Here is a 22,531-nt window from a genome sequence, read left to right as displayed (position 1 = left end):
AGTGAAGGAAGTAGTACCAGGAAAACAATATACACAATGACTACACCAGTATAAATAAGAGCTACCTCAATCCCCAAACAATTGAAACCAATGTTACAAAATTTTAAAGACCAAGGTTGTCTCCCTTGAAGACATGAGAAGATAATTCTTCCTACTTCTTTGTATCTGTGTCTTCATTGAAGCTAATGGGAGATAAGAATAGTAAGGATAAGGGAAAAACCACAGAAATTATGAAAATACTTGTTGGAACTGTTAGTAATGACCTTCTCCCCAGGCTTCTGCTCAAGAAGCAAAATGGATTGAGTGAGATTTTTTCTTCCTAACCTATATGGATGAGCTAACGAGCCACGAAATGGCTTAAAGGTAGAAGGAGCTTTTAAAGAAGAGTGGAGCAAGGATTCTGGATAATTGACAAACTAGCCAGTCAGCCTGAAAAAATCAAGAACTCATGGAAGGGATTGGCATCACAAATGTGTAACATTGTTTTTTATTTCACTTTCTGAACAGGCTACGCCTGCAGACTGGTGTCACAAAGCATGTCTCTCATTTTGGTGAATGAACATTCTTTGGATGTAAGTAAAATCCACGTAAGTGGATACATTTAATTGATTATGTCAGATTTTCTTAAACTTTAGGGGTTATTTCCATTTTAACTCCTTATGATGACACAAATGAATAGATGGGAGAAATAAAGATTAAACAGTATATCCCTGTTTATTCAATACTGACTTAGATCTATGGTAAGGACACCTTACAATCACAAACCTCAAAGATCAAAATAAGCCCAAGGGTTGGCTGTTCTTGACGAGGCTTTGTTTTAATTATTTAAGTAGTTGGAGAAATCTAGCATTAAATATAGTAGTTTGAATATGTGATTTTACTTGAACAAATAAAGATTAAAGTCACACATTCCTAAGAAGTTTCTGATACTGAAGGGTTGTTGTTTTTTTTAATCTCTATAAGTTATTGAGTCTCATCCTCTCTTGCTTATTGGGACTTTTAAAATCCCATATGGGTCTTCCTTCTAGATAGCCTTGTGTCTCAGCATTCTTAACAGTAGTGTTAAAATTTAGATAGTAGGGAATAAATATTAATCTAATTCTAAGGTTGCTTAGCCCTAACACTTTGCAAATTTATTAAAACACCTTAATGCATATACCTTATACTTTTATGTAATGCTTTGCAACTTAAAGAGTGTTTTCATGTATAGTATGTGACTTATTTTTTTTGTGGTAACCCTATGGAGGAGATTAGGGCAAAAATTATCTCCCTTTTACAGATAAGGTTTAGAAATATTCTTTTGCCTGCTCTCTTAGTACTTGTTGAGAGCAAAATTGCCTAGGTTTAACTATACCATGCTCCTTCTTAAATAGGATTTTTACATATACTAAAGATTCCTTGGAGATGGGGAGGGCTATCTGTAATCACATCAGAACACAAGGTGTTATGAATAATTCCACATCATTTCCCTGTTCTGTTGATCCAATATACTGTTTTTGACAGAGGTCCGGAGGGATCTTTTGTAGTAAACAAACTTGAAAGATTAGAGGTACATAACCTTGCTTCCCATAATAATTGGTTATGGATCTCAGATTCATGAATTTATCTAGTTTTTTATGAACCCAACATTAAAATCAGATGTTAATACAAGTTCATATACACTTTCTGTTTTCTTGACTTTTCTAGAAAATTATCTTGTATCACCTTCCTTCAGTGTGTTACAAGGGCAAGTGTGTTACTAGATAATGTTGACACTAACTGGCAGTGCCGGACAGGCGCAAATTAGTAGTGAAGTCAAACTTGAAGTTTTACTTGTATTGTATATTTAAACAGTGGGAAGCCAAAAAAAAAAAAAAAAGATTTTCCCCTCATCATCTTCTTTGACTCTAAAGACAGTTTGAAAGTGCTAAAAAAAATTTTTTTTAAGCTTGTTAATTAATTTTCATTGGGATAACCATTAAAGATTGTTTTGGGGAATGGGCAGAGGAACCACTGAGCCAGGGACTTTCTTATATCCCACAAACTTTGGATTCCAAAGAAGTCAGTTATTGTTGTCTGAACAATTGAAGGTGGAATGGATGACAGAGGTTGTTATAAAAAGTCATAAGCAGTAAAAAAAATAGGAATTCTTGACTACTTAATTTGTAGCTTCTGGCAGTGGTTTGTTTCTTTTTTAAATATAGGTCCAAGCATCAAAAATAAGTTTGATATCCACTTTTATTTTAATAAATGTTTTTGCTTCAGTAAGTGGACATGTCTTAAATGAACAATTCAACATGTTAAGTGTAATACTATGATTACAATACTACCGTGTTTCCCCGATAATAAGACACTGTCTTATTAATTTTTTGGAAAGAAAAACACCAGAGGGCTTATTTTCAGGGGAGGGCTTATGTTGTCCTGCCTCAGCTCTCCTCCGCTGCACTGCTCTCAATGGCGCCAGCAAGCAAATCACTGGGGAAGAACAGGATGACGTCCTCACTGCTGCAGCTCTGATTGGATGCAGCTTGGAGCGCAGCGTGTGTTTCACTGGGGGGGGGGACGGTGCATACAGAGGGTACCATAATGTAGCGTGTAGCACAGGTGATCACCTTCACTACAGTAGCAATCTCAATAGGGCTTATTTTTGGGGGAGGGCTTATTTTAGAGGAATCTTACACAGTAAGGGGAGGGCTTATTTTCGGGATAGGTCTTATTATCGGGGAAACACGGTATGATTGTTCATGATACAGACTTACTGTTATTTCCTTGTACAAATACATGATCACAAAATAGTCTTATACTGTTCAAGTTTTCTATCATTGTTAAGGATGGGTATAAAAGTAACTGGTTGCTATATAGGGGGTCTAAGTAGGATAGCTCTGGGATGATTGTATAATTCAGCTATGTACAGTGAGGCAGGGAGAAAGAAATTCACAGCATCAGTTGTCTTTGGACAGTCTCAGAATAAATGGAAGCTTTGAAAGCATTAAAAGCATAGAGGGAGTGAAAGTGAGAGCACCATACTCTGTAAGCCAGTGCCAGAACTCCTTGATTTATGGTCCCTGGCCTCCTCACTGAAGAAAATTGGTGATTACATGGTACGTCCTCAATCTGTGTCATGAAAATGAGGAATATCATCAGTGATGGTGATGCTTGAGCTCAGATAACAGGTTTTGGGGCTGTAACAAGGTAGCCCTTATTATTATAAAGACAGTAGATTAGGTGTATTAACATTACATTAGAGGCTTATGTCTGTCAGATGGCTTCATTGATGAAGTTCATTCTACTCTCGGGTTTCCAGGCACTGTTGTCTCTGGGTAAGGAGTGAAGATAAGATATCTTCTCATAGACCTGAGTGTGTTTTATTTGGAAGGACTTCCAAGCAGTATCTCACGTACAGTCTTTGATATAACTTAGTTGGTTCACATAGCAATTATCATTATGTGTGTGGGTACCTTTTAAAGTAATTATTAGATTATTTTCTTCCTTTCTTGCAGTATGGAACCCTGACTATCTAAGAGTTTTACTTTGTTATTTTTACACTCAGCAGAAAGCAGACACAAAGGTCCCTTCTAGCTCAAAATCTCTGATCATGTGATCATCATATTTTTGCATGAATTGGTTAGATGATGGCAACTTAGATGAAGTGATGTTTTCTTAGCTTTTATCTCCTTAAATGAATTTGTTTCATAATTTACTTTGGGTAACCTGTAAGTTGAAATAACTTCATGTATGTTATACATGAAATAATAGTAGCCAAAAATAAATTTTTCAGCAGTTGTGGCTTTCAGAAGTGAATATAGTTCCCCCTCTCAGGGAGCTTTTCTCTTTTTCTTCCTGGCATGCAAGAGGTGATAGAAAATCATTATCAGTACTTTGGCTCAGTTTTGAGTGGTTAACATTCCTAGTTCACTAAGGTAAGAGAAACATCTTCCAATTTTTTTTTAAAGCAATCAGGGTTAAGTAACTTGCTCAAGGTTACATGGCCAGTTATTTCTGGGTGTGGTGCTGAGTATCTGAGCCCGGATTTAATCCAGGTCATCCCGACACTGGAGCCAGTGCTCTTACTCGCTGAGCCACCTGGCCGCCCCTAAGCAATTGGGGTTAAGTAACTTGCTCAAGGTTACACGGCCAGGTGTTTCTGGGTGGGTGCTAAGTGTCTGAGCCTGGGATTCGATCTCCAGGTCAGTCTGACACTGGAGCCGGTGCTCTAACTCGCTGTGCTACCTGGCCGCCCCTTCCAATTACTTTTCACTTAAATCCACAATAGCTTTTTGACGATACTACCATTCCTGATTCAACCCTACAGTCACCATAGTCTTGTGCAGATATGGCTTATGCCTTGAGCCTTTTGCACTCTGCAGTCTTACAGGACTTTTTTGATAAAAATGCAAAAGGCATTCAAATCTAAACTGCCTTGACAATCAAATTCCTTTTTTTAAAATTAAATTATAAATCTCCTAGAAAATAGTCGTGTTACTGAGCATATCTTTTATGATGTTTCATTCAAGCATTTGGAGCAAAAGGAAAAAAAAAGATCATATGTTCAGACTCGGTCTTGGAAAACTTAGAGACTTAAAACAAAACCAAACCTGGATCATCATTTAATATAGAAAATTTTGGAAATTGAAAGGAATTGATGAGATGAAAATCACATGCACTTGCTAGGGAATATCCAATGGTTTTCCTAAATTATATTAGTCAGCACTGGATTAGAATATAGCATCACTAATGCCATCATTTGAATTCAGATAGACTATATATAGCAAAGGAATGCCCAGGAATCTTATGGGAAAGGGAGTGAAAGAATTAAATATATAAGTGTCAGGGCTTTTAAAAAAATGTTCTTAGCCTCTACTTTCAAAAATAAATGGCTAGAAGAGAGATGTTTTTCTAGACACTGAGGAAGACTAGTTCTGAACTGCATTTTGAAGTAGGTAAGATTTTGTCAAGTTCTTGCATTACCCCTTCTAGTAATGTTTAACTTCAATTGATTTGAAATATCAAGGCTGCCTGTTATTCTTATGATGATAAATGCCAGTACCAGTGATGGTTGGGAGTTGGGATGCAGAGAGGTTAAGTCTAGGTGTCCAGAAAGTATCTTTCAGGTAGCATTACATCAAACAGATGCTGCCTATATTCCTTCTACATGGAGTTGAACCCAAGTAAATATTAAATGAATATTATAGTAACCACTATGATCATGAAGCAATAAAAAATGTAACAAAATGTGTGTTTTATTAGAGCAGTATTTCCCCTTTTGACTTGCTGGGGTAAGATTTTGTTTTCTCAAATAGATATTTTTCTTGCTATGATGAATTCAGTTTGATTCCCAGTCTTCTAGATGTAAACAAAAAATGTAGTGTTTCTTTAATTTGATGAATGCTTGAACTGTTCCCAAATTTTTATAAATCAGTCATGGTGAAAATCGGGCAAGTGTGTTACTAGATAATGGTAACACTACCTCAGGATATTTTATGTACCAAAAACAAACAAAAAATGAACCATTGTTTTCCATGGATAGAAGTTTTAAAGTTCTTATGTGATCCTGAATCAATTTTCTATCTCCTTTCCTCATGTCATTATGAAAACTAAACCTCCTTGAGGAAAAATGTTTGGGGAATAAGAATATTAGACAAAACTAATAGCAGCTAATAGTTAAAGAGTGCTTTAAGTTTGTCAAAGCACCTTAGACAAATGTTATCTCATTTGATCCTCATAACAACCCTGGAAGGTAGGTTATTATTATCCCCATTTTATAGATGAACACACTGAGGCAGACAGAAGTTAAGTGACTTGTCCAGGGTCACAGATTTGGATATAGGTCTTCCTTACTCCAAATCCAGCTTTCTATTCATTGTGTCACCTAGCTGTCTCTTCAGAGTTCATATTCAAACCATTTTAGGATTTCATATATTTTCCCAACAATGTGAAAACCCTTGCTGAAATCTGTACATTTCAAGCTTTTCTCAATCCTTTCAGTAACCTGTAGGTCTCACTTTGTAGGATATATCACTGTACCTTTGGGAGAAGACTTTTTAAAAATTTCTAAACTTACACATCCATTAAAAAGACTATTTCTGGGGCAGCTAGGTGGTGCAGTGAATAGAGTACCGGCCCTGAAGTCAGAAGGATCTGACTTCAATTCCAGTCTCAGACACTTATTAGCTGTGTAACCTTGGGCAAGTCACTTAACCCTGATTGCACCTTGCCTACCTCGTCCAAAAAATAAAGCATTTCCATAAACATAGCAGAACACAGAAAGAGGTTTCTATGTAAAACTGTAAATCCAGGATCTATCATTAGCAATAACATTTTTTGATAGCTTTGCTTTGCTTTAGGTATTCTCTAGGCAGGAATGCCCTGTTGTAGGAGGTCTAGTCTGCCACAAAATTCATGCCTTGAGAGCCTGATTCTCTCTTAAGAATGGGCTGTTTGTATACCTAAAAACAGTGAACTGGAGAGTCTTGAAAGCTTCACATTTGGAAATTCATAGAAATTGCATTCTCAGGATTTCCCTTCTGAATCAATTTTTCTTACTTTTTCCCCTCTACATTCCCAAGGGTGCCCACTGAACAGGAGACCAGTAATAAATAAGGACAGTAAAGAGGCAGACTGTTTTGTAGGAGTATAGTTGATCCTCCTACCCAGGATGTATAGAAGCTACCAGTCCTACTTCAGCCTGGCTCCTCCAGCCATCATTCAGGGAAACAACACCTGTGGAGAAAAGGCCCATAATCCTCACTACCAGTACTGTTAACTGCCAGCTAACAGCTATCAATGTGTCAAGCATATCAGGCTAGCTGAAGCAGCAAGGTATCTGAGGGAGCCCATGGAGCAACCCTCTACCCCCATCTCCCCTTATGCTCAAGTATAGATAAACCAATACCCTATGGCCAAAATACCCAGGAAAATCAACACCCCTTAGTTTCTCTTCTATCCCTGCCACCACAGCCATAATCCAGGAGGTTCCGGAGGGTTAACTGGAGGGCCAGGGTAGAAAGTGGCAGAAACAAGATTAGAATCCCTGTGTCCTGAATCAGGCCTACCTGTTTTCCATTACTCTCCATGCCTAATGTCTGACATTGTACTCATTGTTTGGAATGTGTATTAGGCATTTTTAAAAAATACATTTTTTTATAATCTTTCATTTCATATCACTTACATCTCTCACTATATTCTTTCCCCACCTGTCTACTCCTTCACAGAGAGCCATCCCTTATAATATTTAAACCCAGCATATAAAAAAGTCTTGAGATTGCCTGCAGTATCCTATAACCATGGATTTTAGGGTTGGAAGGAACCTTAGATGTCATCAAAACCAACCTCCTCATTTCACAGACAAGTAAATAGAGACACAGAAAGAGGTTAAGTGACTTCCAGAGCGACAAAGACAGTGAATCTCTAGGGTGAGATTTGAACCTATTTCTTCTTTATTCTAATTGTTATATTCCATATATTATTTCACACTGCCTCTACTTTTAGAAGTAATTTTATTAATATATATTTTTTTACATCACCAGCATTTCTGTTAGCATCTCTTCCCTTCCCTCATCCTAAGGAATCATCCCATTGACCAACTGATATTTTAAAAAGAAGAGAAAAAAATAAGCAAAACTGAATGATACATTGGAAACAGTCTGCAAATGTGTGCAATGCATAATACTGTGGACCTCCCACCAGGAGTGGGGCGAAGGGATCTTCTCAGATCTCTTCACTGGAGCCAGGCTTGTTCTTTGTAATTTTGTAGCATTTACTTTTAATTGTTTTTGTGGTGGTTGTTTTTTTTCTGTTTACACTGTTGAAGAGAACGTGTATTTTGTTTTCTTAGCTCTGCTTACTTCGGTTTGCATTAGAGCCGATAAATTTTTTATGCTTTATTCATCATATTCTTTATTTCTTATGGCACTGTAATAATATTCTACTATATTCATATGCCACAGTTTGTTTAGCCATTCTCTGATCAGTGGGCATCTATTTTAATCCTCTGCTACCCTAAAAAATGCTTTTCTAAATATTTTGGTATATGTGGGGACTTTCTTCTTACTGATGGCCACCTTGTAGTATAAGCCTAGTGGTACAATGTCTGGGTTAAAGGATATGAGCATTTGAGTCGCTTTATTTTCATAATTCCAAATTGCTTTCTATAAAGCTACAGATTTTGAAAACTGTGAATGTAGGGTTTCTTTGGTGTATAGAACTCTCCATGAGGAAATTCCCAGTGATGTAGATCAGTATTAGTTTTGTTATCACTTCGCTGAGTTACTTGGGGCAGTAAGATACTAAACTGATTTGCCCACCATTACAATCAGTATGTATTAGGTATATAACTTGAACCCAGGCCTTTTGACTCCTATGCTAGCTTTTTCTCCATTATGTCACACTATCCATACCACCATCCCCATCCTTGCACATACATAATAGCTCAATAGATTGATCATCCAACTGCATGCCACAGTCTGAGTAATAGATACTTCTCATCTACTTAGTTTTTCCTATGTGGATACTTAGATCAGTCTCTTTCACAAAGCTTTCCATGAGGATGGATCTCGGTGTTCTGGATCTCAGTGCAGTTAGTACAATTCCATTTACCAATACAGAAAATTGAATTTAACAATCAATAAAGAAACCTCTTTAAAAAGACTTTTCCATGACAGGGAAACATACATATCTGTTTGACACTACTGAATCAGTGTTTTAAAAAAATCAGTTACAGTGGCATCTTTTACACATTCCTCACCTACATGTGACATTGAAGATTATGATTTTGCAGCCAGTGGGTTGAAGAACTAGACATTTGCTCCAATTCTCCTGAACTCTTAGAACTTTCTAATAAAAGAATTATATGCAAGAGGTAAACTAATTGCAGCTATCTTCCTAGGCAAAGAGACCAAGAACTCTAAGACCACAACCTAATGAACTAACCAAGGAGACTAATCTGTAATCCCCCACAGCACTGACTCCTCCGCTAATCCCTAGGTTCTGGCAGTATTCCACAACAGACTTCTCTGTTTGTGTTCTGGGATCTAGGCAGTAATCCCCTGGCTGCTGCAGTCTCTTTTAGCAAACCTAGCTCAGTCCTTACTTACCCACCCATACTGTGGAAACAAGCAGCAGGCCATAACTTCTGCCCTGCCTCCCATACCCCCTCCAGGAGGGGTATAGGAAAGTGGAAGTGTATGCTGCATGGTTTGGCTGAATCCCTGTCGTACTCATTCAGAGAACTATGAGCAGATTATCCAGCTCAAAACTGACTTCTACTCCTATATGGGGATATTTACTTTTCAAAAACCTTAGTCTCTCTGCCCCAAGTGATTCCATGGGTGAGAGGGGGCCAGCCCTGGCCTCCACTGGATGTCGGTGCCCTTGTGGAGCCCCGCACACATACATACATGTTGTCTCCCTTCCTCTGTTCACAGCTGGGGTGCTGCTATATAGTACCTCTACCTTTGCTGCACAGTTTTGGGTGAGGCAGAGTTGAGTCGTTGCTTGTTGTCTCAGAATGGTAGAGGGAAGGAATGGAAGGGGGAAGAGTGTTAGCTGGCAAAGAATGAAATTATAGCAAAGGGAATCCTGAGGAGATCTCAGGGGGAGTACAATTTGATGTGTTGGGCTATACCTCTCTGCCAGAATGTTGAGGCTTATGGGGGAATGAGTGCTGAATGAGGATTAATTCTGTTAGTTGTTATCTCCCTAGGGTTATTGGTGTCCCAGACTGTGGAGACAGTTGCACTTGCTTTATATCTTGTGAATAATTTTTGATTTGTAGAGGTTTGAGGGTTTATAATCCAAGAAAATGTCCAATTTTCCATCTCATTGGTCATGTGGCCCAGAACACTGCTATATTTACTTTTTAAAAGAAGCAAGGGGAGGTGTTTTTTCATATGTCTTTTTAGGGGCCACTCTTAGTTATTATGATTTCTCAGAATTTAATTTACAGTCAGATAGTCATCTAAATTTTATTTTTATTTAGTTATTTAAAAAATTTTTTAAACCTTTTTCAGCTAACTTTTATTAAATGCCTACTGTGTGACAGACCCTGATTGTTTTGTTGTTCTTTCCATTTCCATTGTTCAGGTAATTATTCTTCTGGCTTTACTTTTGTAAGCTCATAGAAGTCCCCACGTGCTTCTTTGTATTCATTCTGTTGATTCTTATAACACATTCTGTTGATTCTTTCACATTTATGTACCACAATTTCCTTAACTGTTCCCCAAATAATGAGTATCTCCCTTGTTTCTAGTTCTTAACTGTTGCAAAAATTGCTGCTACAAATATTTTCGTGCGTAGGCAGGCTTTCTTTTTCATATAGTCTGGTTTGTGCTATATGTCTAGCATTTAGAATTTCTGGGTCAAGGGAAATGTACGTTTTAGTTCCTTTATTTGTTTAATTATACATTGCTTTCCTGAGCATGTATTAAGTATGTCTTTATGTATTAGGGGTTGGAGTAATTTTTTTTCTTGCTCAAGGATTTTGTTTCAGTGGTATTCCTTTATGAACACTATAGAACATACATTTATGATGTCCCATTCTCTGTGCTCCAGAAATAGACCAGATTTGGGGTGACTAGGTGGCGAAGTGAAAAGAGCACTGGCCCTGGAGTCAGGAGGACCTGAGTTCGAATTCAGCTTCAGACACTTAACACAGACACAAAAAATCTAGCCATGTGACTTTGGACAAATCACTTAACCCCAATGCCCCCCCTCCAAAAAAAGGAATAGACTAGATTGAATGATGTAAAAAGGCCCTTTTCTAGCAGTCCTGGTGGATGATACTTTCCTAGGCTTATATTTTTAGCAAAGACTTGGGCCTGAGCTTGACAATTAAGATGTAGTTTATCATAGTTTGCCAGGTTCTCTAGGTCCCTGAGATAATTATTAGTCTTTGAAAAGCAAAGAAAGTAATGATTCTGGGAAAACTTTTCAGCATGTGAAGGTTGGTTCAGTCTTTGAGTTGAAATACCTTTTTATTCATCACTTCTTTGAATCATGAGTATCATGTGAACTCTGCATTTTATCTTTTAAAAAAATCCCACAGATCTTTTTAAAGGAAAATGATAGGTTGAAGTTGGGCCATCCTGGTGGCAGATTGGCACATGTGTCTTCTATTGAAGCTGTTAACCTTTTGAAGGCAATGGCAGCCACATGCCTATTTTTGCAACCAAGATTCCGTCCAGAGTGTGTTATGGGTGTAATTTAAGCTATAACATAAAGATTAAATACATAATTGAAAATGATTTTGCAGAATGATGCTGAAGGCTAGAATATCATGAAAAGGAAATTATAGCAGGCATAAAAAATGGCTTACTGTAGAGTTGAATCATGGTATTGGGTAGTAGAAATAACTCCATTTATACAAACTAGATGAGATAAAACCCTAAAATGATATTTGGAATATGACTGAAAAATTTGCTGTTCTTGTATGGAAACAATGAAAGCCTTGATTGCCAAATTGAATGTAAAAGGGTTTTTTTTTCTTGAAGTTAATTTTGTTTGAATTTAGTTTGTTACAGGTTTTTATTATTTAATAGCTCCATACTGTTCCTTTGCAGTTGCTTAATGAATTCATTTTGGGGTTATTTTTGTTAAGTTATCAAGTAACCTTGATTGAAACAGGATATTAGTTTTGTTGTTTTTGGCTGCTGAACATTTTCATATTTCAGCTGATTTAAATTTCTGGGTGGTTCATTTATGTTTTTGACTTGAAGTCTTCTAATCAGGTTTCAGTGTGTGATTTCTGTCCCCAGTGGCAGACTGACTTAATGAGACATACTTAATTAAATGTGTTTTGTTGAACAAATGGGCTTATTGACTATGAACCATCTCTTTCACTCACCCTCTTGACAGCAGCAGAACAGAAGAATCAATGTCAAAATGCCTGGATCTGTGTTTTGTTTTCTTTGACCTTGGTACCTTGATTTCATTTATGGTAATATTAATTTTTTCATGAGTCTTTTATTAATGTTGTACAGAAATCCTTAATTAAAGGTATGGATTCCTAGTTTCACCTCATAACAGACAAATTGAGAAATATGACAAAATTTAGAATTCTTCTGTGTTGAAAGGGCTGCAAGAAGACAAGAGTGTTACAAGGTCCTTGTTGGAACTATGAATTTGTCTAACCATTCTACAAAATAATTTTGACACCAAGGCGTTCAGAGACAGAATATATATATGTGTGTGTGTGTGTGTGTGTGTGTGTGTGTGTGTGTGTGTGTGTGTATACATATCAAAATATACATAGCCATTTGGGAATGATTGAACAGAGACAGATAGATGGGGCAGCTTGATGATTCAGTGGGTAGAACTCTGGGACTGGAGTCAGGAAGACTTGAGTTCAAATGTGACCTCAGACATTTATCAGCTATGTGACCCTTAATCCACTGGAGAAGGAAATGGCAAACCACTTCAGTATATTTACAGGAAAACCCTATAAACAGTGTGGCCCATGGAGTCACAAAGAGTTGGATACAACTGAACAAAGATAGAGATAACTGTCTAGATATTTTGATGTGTAATACATTTTTATGTCTGTGTTTATACATATATATATATCATGTATATAATGATATTTCATCAAAATTGTAGATATATATCTAGTATCTGAGTACATACAAATTTAACATGTATTCAGATACTAGATATATCTATATATGTAATGAGATATTGTATGTATTCACACATCTAGATATATATGTATACAGATATCTAAATATATAACTATAAATATAATGAAATATCATTGTTCCATAAGAAGCAACAAGTAAGAGGAAACATGAGAAGGATTGCCTGAACAGATGCAGAATGAAATAAATACAACCAGGAAAAGAATATAGGCAATGGTTACTGAATGTTTTGACTTCCTCCTATTTGTCGGATCCTTATCGATCTCCTTTGCTGGATCATCATTTATATCTTGCTTTCTACAAGGGAATATCTGAAGGTTCTATCCTGGGTCTTTTTCTCTATGTATTTTCTTATGGTACCCTCATGAGCTCCATTATGTCTTTCATGATTATTTTTATGCAGATGACTCCTGGATCTGTATATCTTACTCTAATCTATCTCCTGAGTTCACTGACATTTCCAGTTCTAAACCTCATAGGTATCTTAAACTCACCATGTCCAAAAGACAATTCATTACATTTTTCTTCAAACCCACCTCTCTTCTGAGCTTGACTATTTCTGTCAAGCATACCAACATCCTCTACAGGTTGGAAGCCTTGGTGTCATACTTGGCTCTTCACTCTCTCTTATCCCATATATCCAAGTCAGTGTCACTCCCCTACTCTGTAAATGTCAATAGAATCAATACAATTCAATATTGCAATACACTTTTTTTTTGCTTTAAAATTACAATGAAAATTAGCTCCAAGAACTTGGACATTTCCCTGGGCCACTGAAAGAAAAAAAATATCATCTCTCATTAAACTATGATGTTGTACAATAGTCAATACAGGACAGTTTTTATTGAGAAAAAGTTTATTGTAATCTGTAAGATTAATAAACATAATTTTAGTGCTTAGAGAAACCAGTGCCTGGTACAAACTAGAAGACTATATATGTATACTTCTTAAACAGAGGGCATTAATTATTAATAGAGGGAATACTATAGTAAATAAATTCTTAATATTAAGGATAACATTTGCTGTATGAAGTACATAGCATTCATCTGCCTTTTTAGTTCTTCTGGAAACTAAAAAACATGATGTATGTAGATGTTTAATAATTGCTATTGTTGAGTTAGTTTTTAAAAGTGGATTAAAGAATAGTTTTTACCTTCCAACACTTTAAAGAAACTAATGGTATATTTCTAGGTTTATCTAGTTTTTGACCTATGTCCTGTGTGGGAGTGGGGAGGTGGGGGTATAGGGGAAGATATACATGCATACATTGTGTGTGTTTGTGTGTGTGTGTGTGTGTGTGTGTAGTCTTTCTTAAAGATATTCTACTTGGCTGTCTGAAAATGGAGAGGCAGAATGGTACCAGGGAACAGATGCTGTGTTTAGAGTCACCAAGGACCTTAGTTTAAGTCCTATAATTGATCCTTATTTACCTGGGTAACTTTGAGCAAGATTCTCTTCGCCTGTGTTTTTGTGTGTAAAATAATGGGATTGGAGCAGATATTCTGTAAGACCCATGGCAGTTCAATTTCTATGATATGTGTGGGGCTATGTATTCCACATGCAGTAAGCATTTAATGTTGTGATGGTATTGCTGTGAGCTTCTCAAGGTCTTAAAAACAGGCATCACTTCTTTGAAAAAGCCTTTGATTCCCCTCATTGGTTGGTAATAAACTTTCTGCTCAAAGTTCATGTAGTAGTTGATTTGTATAATTACCTGTATTATATTGTATTCTGTGGCTGTCTATATTGGTGCTTAATGGGTCATGGTGGTCAGATAACTAATCACTTATGGCCAAACTGCTAACAGCAGGCCTCTACTTCTATAGGTCAGTTTTCACCAACTGAATCATTTTCTTGCCAGTGCTATACTCGAGGTCTTTTCACTTTGAAAAAAAATATGCCAGAACTGGAACTATCTGGCATAAGCTTCAAGAAACCAAGGTCACTTGCATAATGAAGTATTGGATAAGGACTTAAGTAGAGGAGAGATTCCCTGAAGATGTTGAGGCTTTCTAAAGGCATAGTATTAACTCCATTAAGTCTTGGGACATTATGAGACTTTTGAATTAGTCAGTTGACTTATTAAACCAAAAATGGAAAAAAAAAAAAAACAAAATTAGATAAATAGGAAGATGTAGAGAGGTGACATAAGAGACATTATCCATAACATATATTACTCAAAAACCGAGTCAGTCATGTATTTAGGGTAAGAGGCAATAAACAGCCCGAGTGTTGCTGCAGTATCCATCCATGAGCTTGTTGTATGTCCTTCATTCTCAAAGAACACCATGACATGCAAGTGAACTGGATTTAAGTGAGCGGGGGCTGTGCAAAGTCTCCAGCCTCACTTTCTCTTCTGAAGCCATCTGAGTCCAGTATGTGTGTATGTATGTGTGTATATATATCCTATATACTGGGTATATAGCAAATAGCAAAAAATTAGTGTTCAATCCACTTTTAGTGTGGACAGAGGGGAGGGAAGAGAAGGGAAGGGAGAAAAGAAACAGAAAGAAAGAGTGACTTGTAGTGCTTACCTGGCCAGTTCTAGTTGGGTCCCCAGTGGGGCAGCTACTACTCACAGAGGTTGTTGTTTGCCCTTTGTTCTGGAAGAGCACCATGACATCGGGAAGGTGATGCCATAACATGCAAGCGAACTGGATTTAAGTGAGGCAGGGCCGTCACCAGCCTTACCTTCTCCTCCAGAGCCATCGGGGTTCATTGGCCAGATATTCATCAGGACAACTGGAGACAGCCTCAATGTAGTGGCAACCATCCATGAGATACCAAGAAATCTAAAGGAAGGCTTCCAGTTTTATGTATGATTCATCTGCGGGGAATTCCTGGAAGAATATGGAAAGAATCACCGTTGATGAAAAAATATGAATGGTTTGTGATCTGTATTGGAAGGAGTAGCAATGCCAATGAGATGTGTGTCACCATTGAGTGTATAAAATAGTCAGCAGGCATTTATTAAGCATTTACTGTGTGGCAGGTATTGTGCTAAGGGCCATGGTTACACAAGTCTGATAATCATAGAGCTTACATTCTGATAGATGGAGACAACTTACATAAGATGGTGATAGCTAGGGAGGAATGTTCTGATTTGGGAAATCATAGGGGTAATGTATAGAGCCATAAAGGAGTTGACCAGTGAGCCCTTGCCAGTAGCAATAGCATAGCAGTGCTGACTAAGTTATGGTCCCAGAGCTGTAAAGTGATGAGGAAGACTATTGACATGATGATGACTGGGCTGGAAAGTGAAGCATGGCTAGAGCTGCCTAAATAGAGTGGGCCATGTGATATACTCACCAGCCCAGACAGTCTGGGCCCCAAGATGGTGTTCCAGAGCCAAACATTCCCCAGGGGAGCATGGGCAGAACAAAGAGCAAGGATCCAGCACTTTGAAGAGTGCAATTGTGAATAGGGTAGATGGCTAGAAGATGGGTGTGGGTGTGAGTGTGTGTTTCAAGTTGATTACAAATGATCTTCACTACTAGGCTCCTTGCCTTACCTAAACTTTGCACCTCCCCCTCCAAACCTAGCACAATATACTCTATATGAGTGTTTAATAATTCTCATTGTTAAATTGGTTGTGCAAATTAGATTAAACAACACAGCTTTTGCCTCTTGGCACCTTAAAGTCTAATGTTCTATTTCTATATTCATCTAGCCTGTGACCACATCCTGGGAAGGAAAGGATGTTTTCTTATTTGGTGGTTTTAAATTATTCAGAATTTACTTTGAAATTCTGTTTTTTTCTCTTCTCCCTTTTATGAAATTAAGTTGTAAAGTGAATGAATCATTTACCAAGAGGGAGGAGGTCTGAGTTAGCAATGAATTCTGGGAGTAGGAACTCTATATAACTTTTGAAAAGGGTAGTTCAGAGCCATGAGTTAGAAAGGTAGCAAAAAAAAATTAGCACTAACAATAAATAGCATGAGTGTTAATCACCATAATTTCTTTCCTCTGGAAAATGTTAAAAAGGGTGCTGAGTTGCCTTGGTGGCATAGATGATAATGGTCTTACTGTTTAAACATTTGTTTTCTCTAGTGCTTAAGCAAAACACCTGACAATTAAGTAGTAAGGAAATTATTTATTTTGCAGTTAGGAGTTTTCATTTTAACTTTAGTTTTGAGGTATCCTATCATTTACAAGAAGAAATTAAAAGTGAATATATATTAATGCTGTATTCTGAATAACATAACATGTTAAATTTTGTGGGAAAAACTGCAGAGGAAAGGATCAATATTCAGTTATACTCTTGCTTCTCTGTTTTTCAAACCTTGAAGATGTCTGAAGCTTTGAGAGTAATCTAGTCTAAACAGGTACCACTATTTAATTGTAGACCACTATCCAAGGTGTAAGCTTTAGTGCCTGTAGGGAGATGTTAATTTATCTGCATAGGGTTAGCCTCATACCCTTTAACCTACTATCATGACAGAACCATCCTATTTCCTAAATTTGAAATTATTTTATTCCTTTCCTATAACTTTATTCTTCTATAGTGCCAATATCTAAATTGTCAGTAATATAAACCCCTAGCATTTTATACCCAAGAAGAGGGAAAGATTAATATTTAATATCCTCTGTTTATATGTTATCTATATTAAACATTTTATAATATATTTTCATATGTTATGTTTACTATTCTTCAAACAACAGATTGGGAATCCTCTATTAGCACCATTTTTAGAATCAAGATATGGTTGATATGGGACTGATGTCTTCCCTTATTGCTAAGAACTATTAACATACATGAGACCAAGGCTCTGGCAGCCTGGGAACTTAATTATAAATAAGATCTTAAAAGTGGAATTTGTGCTGGGGACAATTCCGTTTGTAACAAAATCAACATAGCACAAGATCAACTCAACTCTATATAATGTTGGAGTTATTTTTTCTTATCCTTTTGAGCATTATGGGACAGTTCATGGATTTCACAGATGCTTTGTTGTATGCCCTCTAGAAGCACGCTCAGTGTTTGTAAGTTACTTCGTACAGCTTGCATGTTGAAATGGTGTTTTACATTGTAGTTGTTAATTCTCCTTGTAGTGTTCACAAAGGGAACACATATAATTGAATAGTGGCCATAGAGGTGTGTTTTGGTGAGGGAATTTGAAGAGATGGTGAATGCTCCGTTTTCCAGAGTGATAGTGTGTCATTGCTGTGTCTAGGGAAAGCAAGATGTTGAAGGAAGGATTGGGTGGGAAGGGCAAACAAAGCATGGTATAAAGATAGCTGAGGAGCAGCAGCATGGTGGATCTGGGTTGGACTAAAAACATTAGTGGTTCAATCATAGGGAAGGAAGTCAGGAGCCACCAATGACAAAAGGTTGGAAAGACAACTAACACATTTAATGATAGGTTTTAAAAGAGCTGAATAGACTAGAACATTAGACTGATGCTAATAAGATGAAATTTAATAGCATGACACCAGTCGTGCTGGTGTTCAGAAAATTACCTTCACAAGTACAAGATGGGGACAATGTGGCTTTTGGGATTGTTGGGATCTTTTAAGTTTTCTTGAAAAATAGAGCTTGTGGTTTTTTGTTATGTAACAAACAATTTAAGCCAGCAATGTGATATGGTAACCAAGAAAGTTAATCAAATCCTGTCTTATATTAGGAGATGCCTAGCCTCTAAGACTAATGAATATTGAATATCATGCTGTACTCTATCCTGATTGTACTCTATACCACATCTGTGGTGTTGTGTTGAATTTGAGTGCCACATTTTAGGAAGGTCTTTGAACTAGAAAGAGCCTCAAGGACAACAACCAGAGTGGTGATCAGATTTTGCTATATGAGGATTAACTGAAGGAAGGGTAGATGTTGAGTCTGAGGGGAAGATGGTTGTCTTTAAATGTTTAAAAAGCTGAAACATAAAAGGTAGGAAAAGCTTGTTGTGCTTGGCCCTAAAATGTAAAACTGGAAATGATGGGGGAAAGTTGCAAAGGGACAAGTTAGTTTTCATATATGGAGGAAAGAAGGTTCCAGAAAGTATGAATTGCCTTGGAAAATAGCAGATTTGAGCAAAGATTGGGTGTGTTGTAGAGGAGACTCTTTCAGGTATGGATTGAACTATATGACCTTCTGAGGTCCCTTCTACATCCTGAAATTCCATTATTAGTAATTGTATTGGGCTGGGAATAATTATTTATCATGACTGAGAGTGACCAACTTGAGCTTCCATTATTGTTCTATACTATTTAAAAAAATAAAAGAAGTATGATTGTCCTTACTTCAAATCCTCCCTGACTTCTGTGTTATTCCAGTCTGTATTCCTTGCTCTTTCTATCTCTTGTCAATCTCTGTGTGCTGCTGTGCCCTTTTCTCCTTGGCCTTGCTCTTCACAGGGTTTGTAGAGCTCTTACCAAGCAATAATATATATATATATATATATATATATGTATATATATATATATATTTTATTTTCTGGTGATTTAAAAGACCAATCACTCTTTATTCTTAGTCTTTTTATCCTCACCTTTTTTTACTTTTTTGGTGGGTTGACAGGGAGAGCTCTAAGCAGTGGTTTGAGAACCAGCTGAACATCAGGCAGGTGAATTGTTACTGTATGTCTATCTGGTAATATGGTACTTGATCAGTCAGACAAATAGATTTTTAAATTATGCTGTTGAAAATGAAATGTCCTGGGGTGGCTAGGTGGAGCAGAGAATAGAGAACCAGCCCTGGAGTCAGGAGGACATGAGTTCAAATCCAGCCTCAGACACTTAACACAAAAACTAGCCATGTGACCTTGGGCAAGTCACTTAACCCCAATTGCCCTCCAAAAAGCAAAAAAAAAAAATGAAATATCCTTAGATTAGGGGTTAGCATCATGTATACAAGAAAGAGCATTGGACTCCAAGTAAGAAGATCTGGGTTCACATATAATTTTTTTATATAGTGCTTGTGTGACCTTGGACAAGTCCTTCACTGGTCCAGCTTCAGTTTTCTTACCTGTGAAATTAATATCAAAGGTTCATTCCTTCCAGATTTATATTCTTTAGTCAGGCATCTAATGGTTTTCTCTCTAAAAACTTGGAACTACTTATTTTATCCTAAAGACCCTGCTTTACTCATGGAAAAATAAAACTGGAGCACAGAACATCTAGGTGGTTTATCTCAAGATATATCAATAAATTAAGATTCTGTTCTTTACTGAAGTCTTTTTTTGAAACTCAAAAAAGGTAGGTAAGTGTGGAGTGCCATATTTAGCAGGATTTCCATAAAATCAATAACAAAATAAAGTTGCAGCAGTTCAAGTTGTAAAGTTTTAGTTACCTGGAAACTTATGTGTCTGGAAGATCTCTTCATCCTTTCTCTCTGATCCTTTCCTGCTTCCCTATTCACAACATCACCAGACCTCATTGTGGATAACTGTTGGCATACCTATAAGAATAACCTGTTTGGACATCCAAGGATAGCAAGGATTAAACCAATAGCTGCTTAAACATCTTTTTGCTAGGGAAAAAGAAAGCCATGTCTCAAGTCTTTCTGACCTCACTAAGAAAGTAATTTGGTCTTGGTTGGAAAATGTGCCCAAGGATAAAGTATTTTTAGACCCAAGAAATGCTCTAATCATAAAGGAAACACTTTGAAATGTTTGTCAACCAGATTTTCTTGGGCAGCTAGGTGGCACAGTGGATAGGCCTGAAGTGAGGAAGACATGAGTTCAAATGTGGCCCCAGAGATTTACTTCTTGTTTGACTGTGGGCAAGTCACAACTTCTGTTTGCCTTAATCCACTGGAGAAGGAAATGGCAAACCACTCCAGTAGCCTTGCCAAGAAACCCCAGATAGGGTCATGAAGAGTTAGGCACAACTGAAATGACTGTATACAACAGCAATAACAACAACAATAACCAAATTCTCGGCATTGCAAGAGAATACTAGAGGAAAGGGGTCAAATGAAGTGCTCTACTGAAAGGCAGTAGCTGGCAAAAGTAAGAGCATTTGGGGTAAATGAATTGCAGCTTTTTTTAGAGTAAGTAAAATTATTAGCTCAGTAGAGAACAGTGACTTATTTGTTTTTCCCCTAGGCACTCATTCATGGGATAGAAATAATGGGGACCATGGTGGGAAAAATGATTATTCACTCCTAGAGTTCAGAGAGGGAAAGGAAGAAATCTGGGCTTAGTTTGATATGTACCCTAGGTTTGGGGAAATCAAATTCCAAAAGGTTCAGAGTAAAAACAGGTGGGATAATTTGGGAGTCAGACCAGAAGGGATGAGAGATTGAAATCAAGTCCGCACTAAAGTATTTTTCTCTAGTTTAAATATCCTTAGTTTGACAGAGCTGAAAAAGGACCTTAGAATATATTCATTAGAATAGTTTTTTTTTTCATATCACATTTCTTTATTTGAACTATTGCTTGTTGTATAAGAGTAAGCCTAATACTGTTAATAAATTTTCTATTTTTAACATAGTTTTAAACAATTATTGAGTTCCAAATCATCTCCCTCCTTTCAACCCCTTCCCCATACCCATTGAGAAGGCAAGCAATTTATCAATTATACATGAGATCATGCAAAACATATTTCATAGTTATCAAAAAACAAGAAAAAGAGTAGAAAAAATAAATCTGCTATCAGAGTTCATCAGTTCTCTCTCCACAGGAATAGAATTTTTTATCATGAGTTCTTCATAGTTCTCTTAGATCTTTGTATTGAAACTGAGCATTTTGATTGGCTGTCCCCCATTCCTGGAATGCTCTCCTTCCTTTTCTCTGCCTCCTGGCTTCCTTCAAGTACTACCTAAAACCCCATCTTCTACAAAAAGTGTTTGACAATATAAATGTTTCTCTCCTTGCTACTGAGGTCTCTTGCCACTCAAATTCTTTGATTCTGGGGGAGAGAAATATGCCATGGAGAGTCTGCCTCATTTGGGTGGCCAGTCAAGTAGAAAAGTAAGGAAGATGCTGGAATCTCTTTTGGGATTGGAGATGGGTGGGTGTTTTATTAACTATCCCAGTTTCAGCTGCATGAGAGATAGAAAAGTACCTCAGTATTACTCTACCACTTCCCTAGTGTGTGTGAGAAAGCCTCAGAGAAGGTAAGAAGTTTTTCCAAGGTCACACAGCCTGTTCACTGTAGACTTGGAAGGAACATCTGTTTTGGAGCCTGAGTCTATTGCTTTTTTTCCACTTTGTCTTGTTGCTTTGTTTTGCTCTTATTGATACACCAGGTAATTTCCTCTCCTCTATCCCCAGCCATCTATCATATAGCCCTGATACCATGGATAGTATGAAGATGATTGAGTGTTTTGTACCTTGGTACCTTGATTCCATTAACAGAAAGACCAAGCATCTGAATTTGAGTGCCAACGATCACATAGTGGGAAACTAGGCCTAGTGTCAAACTACATGTAGCAATTTGTAGTTTGTAAGATGATGATGGAGGGATGGAGAGAGCAAGGGGGAAAGGACAGAGGTAGTGCTGGCACAGAATTATACAAGTAATTGCTTATCTCATAGTAAGATCATGGGCATCTCTGCCTCTCCCATCCAGGGAAACCTTCCTCTTCATTTAGCATCTTATTAAATAACTTCATTTTCATATTGAGGGCAGTGCATAAATACCTTTTGTTAAAAGAAGCTAGGGAAACAAGAAGAAGAGAGCCCAAGAAAAAGAAATTGAAGACCTGTATATTTCAGGGTCCATACTACAGGTTTGGCTATTCCAGTGTTTATAACTAGGTTTTTTTTATAGTTGCTGTGATTTTTATTGCAAAAATAAATTTAGTCATAATGATAGCTTAGTGAAACAGTAGGTAGTATGGGACTTGAAGCCCTGAAGACCTGAGCTCAAATCTACTTTCAGTGGTGTGACCCTGGGTGAGTTATTAACTTGGGTATTATTTCAGCAGGTATAGCATCACCATTGCATACCCTTTTAGGGTGTCTTTACCATGGTTCACAGCT

General features: G+C 37.2%; 1 protein-coding gene across 1 annotated transcript in view; it reads left to right on the top strand.

Moving 5' to 3' along the window:
• ATP8A2 (ATPase phospholipid transporting 8A2) overlaps window positions 1–22,531 on the top strand; it is a 784,050-nt gene that overhangs the window by 302,992 nt on the left and 458,527 nt on the right. The window contains 1 exon segment of the mRNA XM_069080803.1: window positions 508–572. Coding sequence (XP_068936904.1) covers window positions 508–572 — 65 coding nt within the window.

Source organism: Petaurus breviceps, unplaced genomic scaffold (genome assembly GCF_028583685.1).
Source record: "Petaurus breviceps papuanus isolate PSGF00001 unplaced genomic scaffold, PetGlider_PUasm1.0 91133, whole genome shotgun sequence".
Taxonomy (NCBI): domain Eukaryota; kingdom Metazoa; phylum Chordata; class Mammalia; order Diprotodontia; family Petauridae; genus Petaurus; species Petaurus breviceps.
Note: the sequence above shows the minus strand (reverse complement) of the source record. Positions and strands in the feature narration are given on the sequence as shown.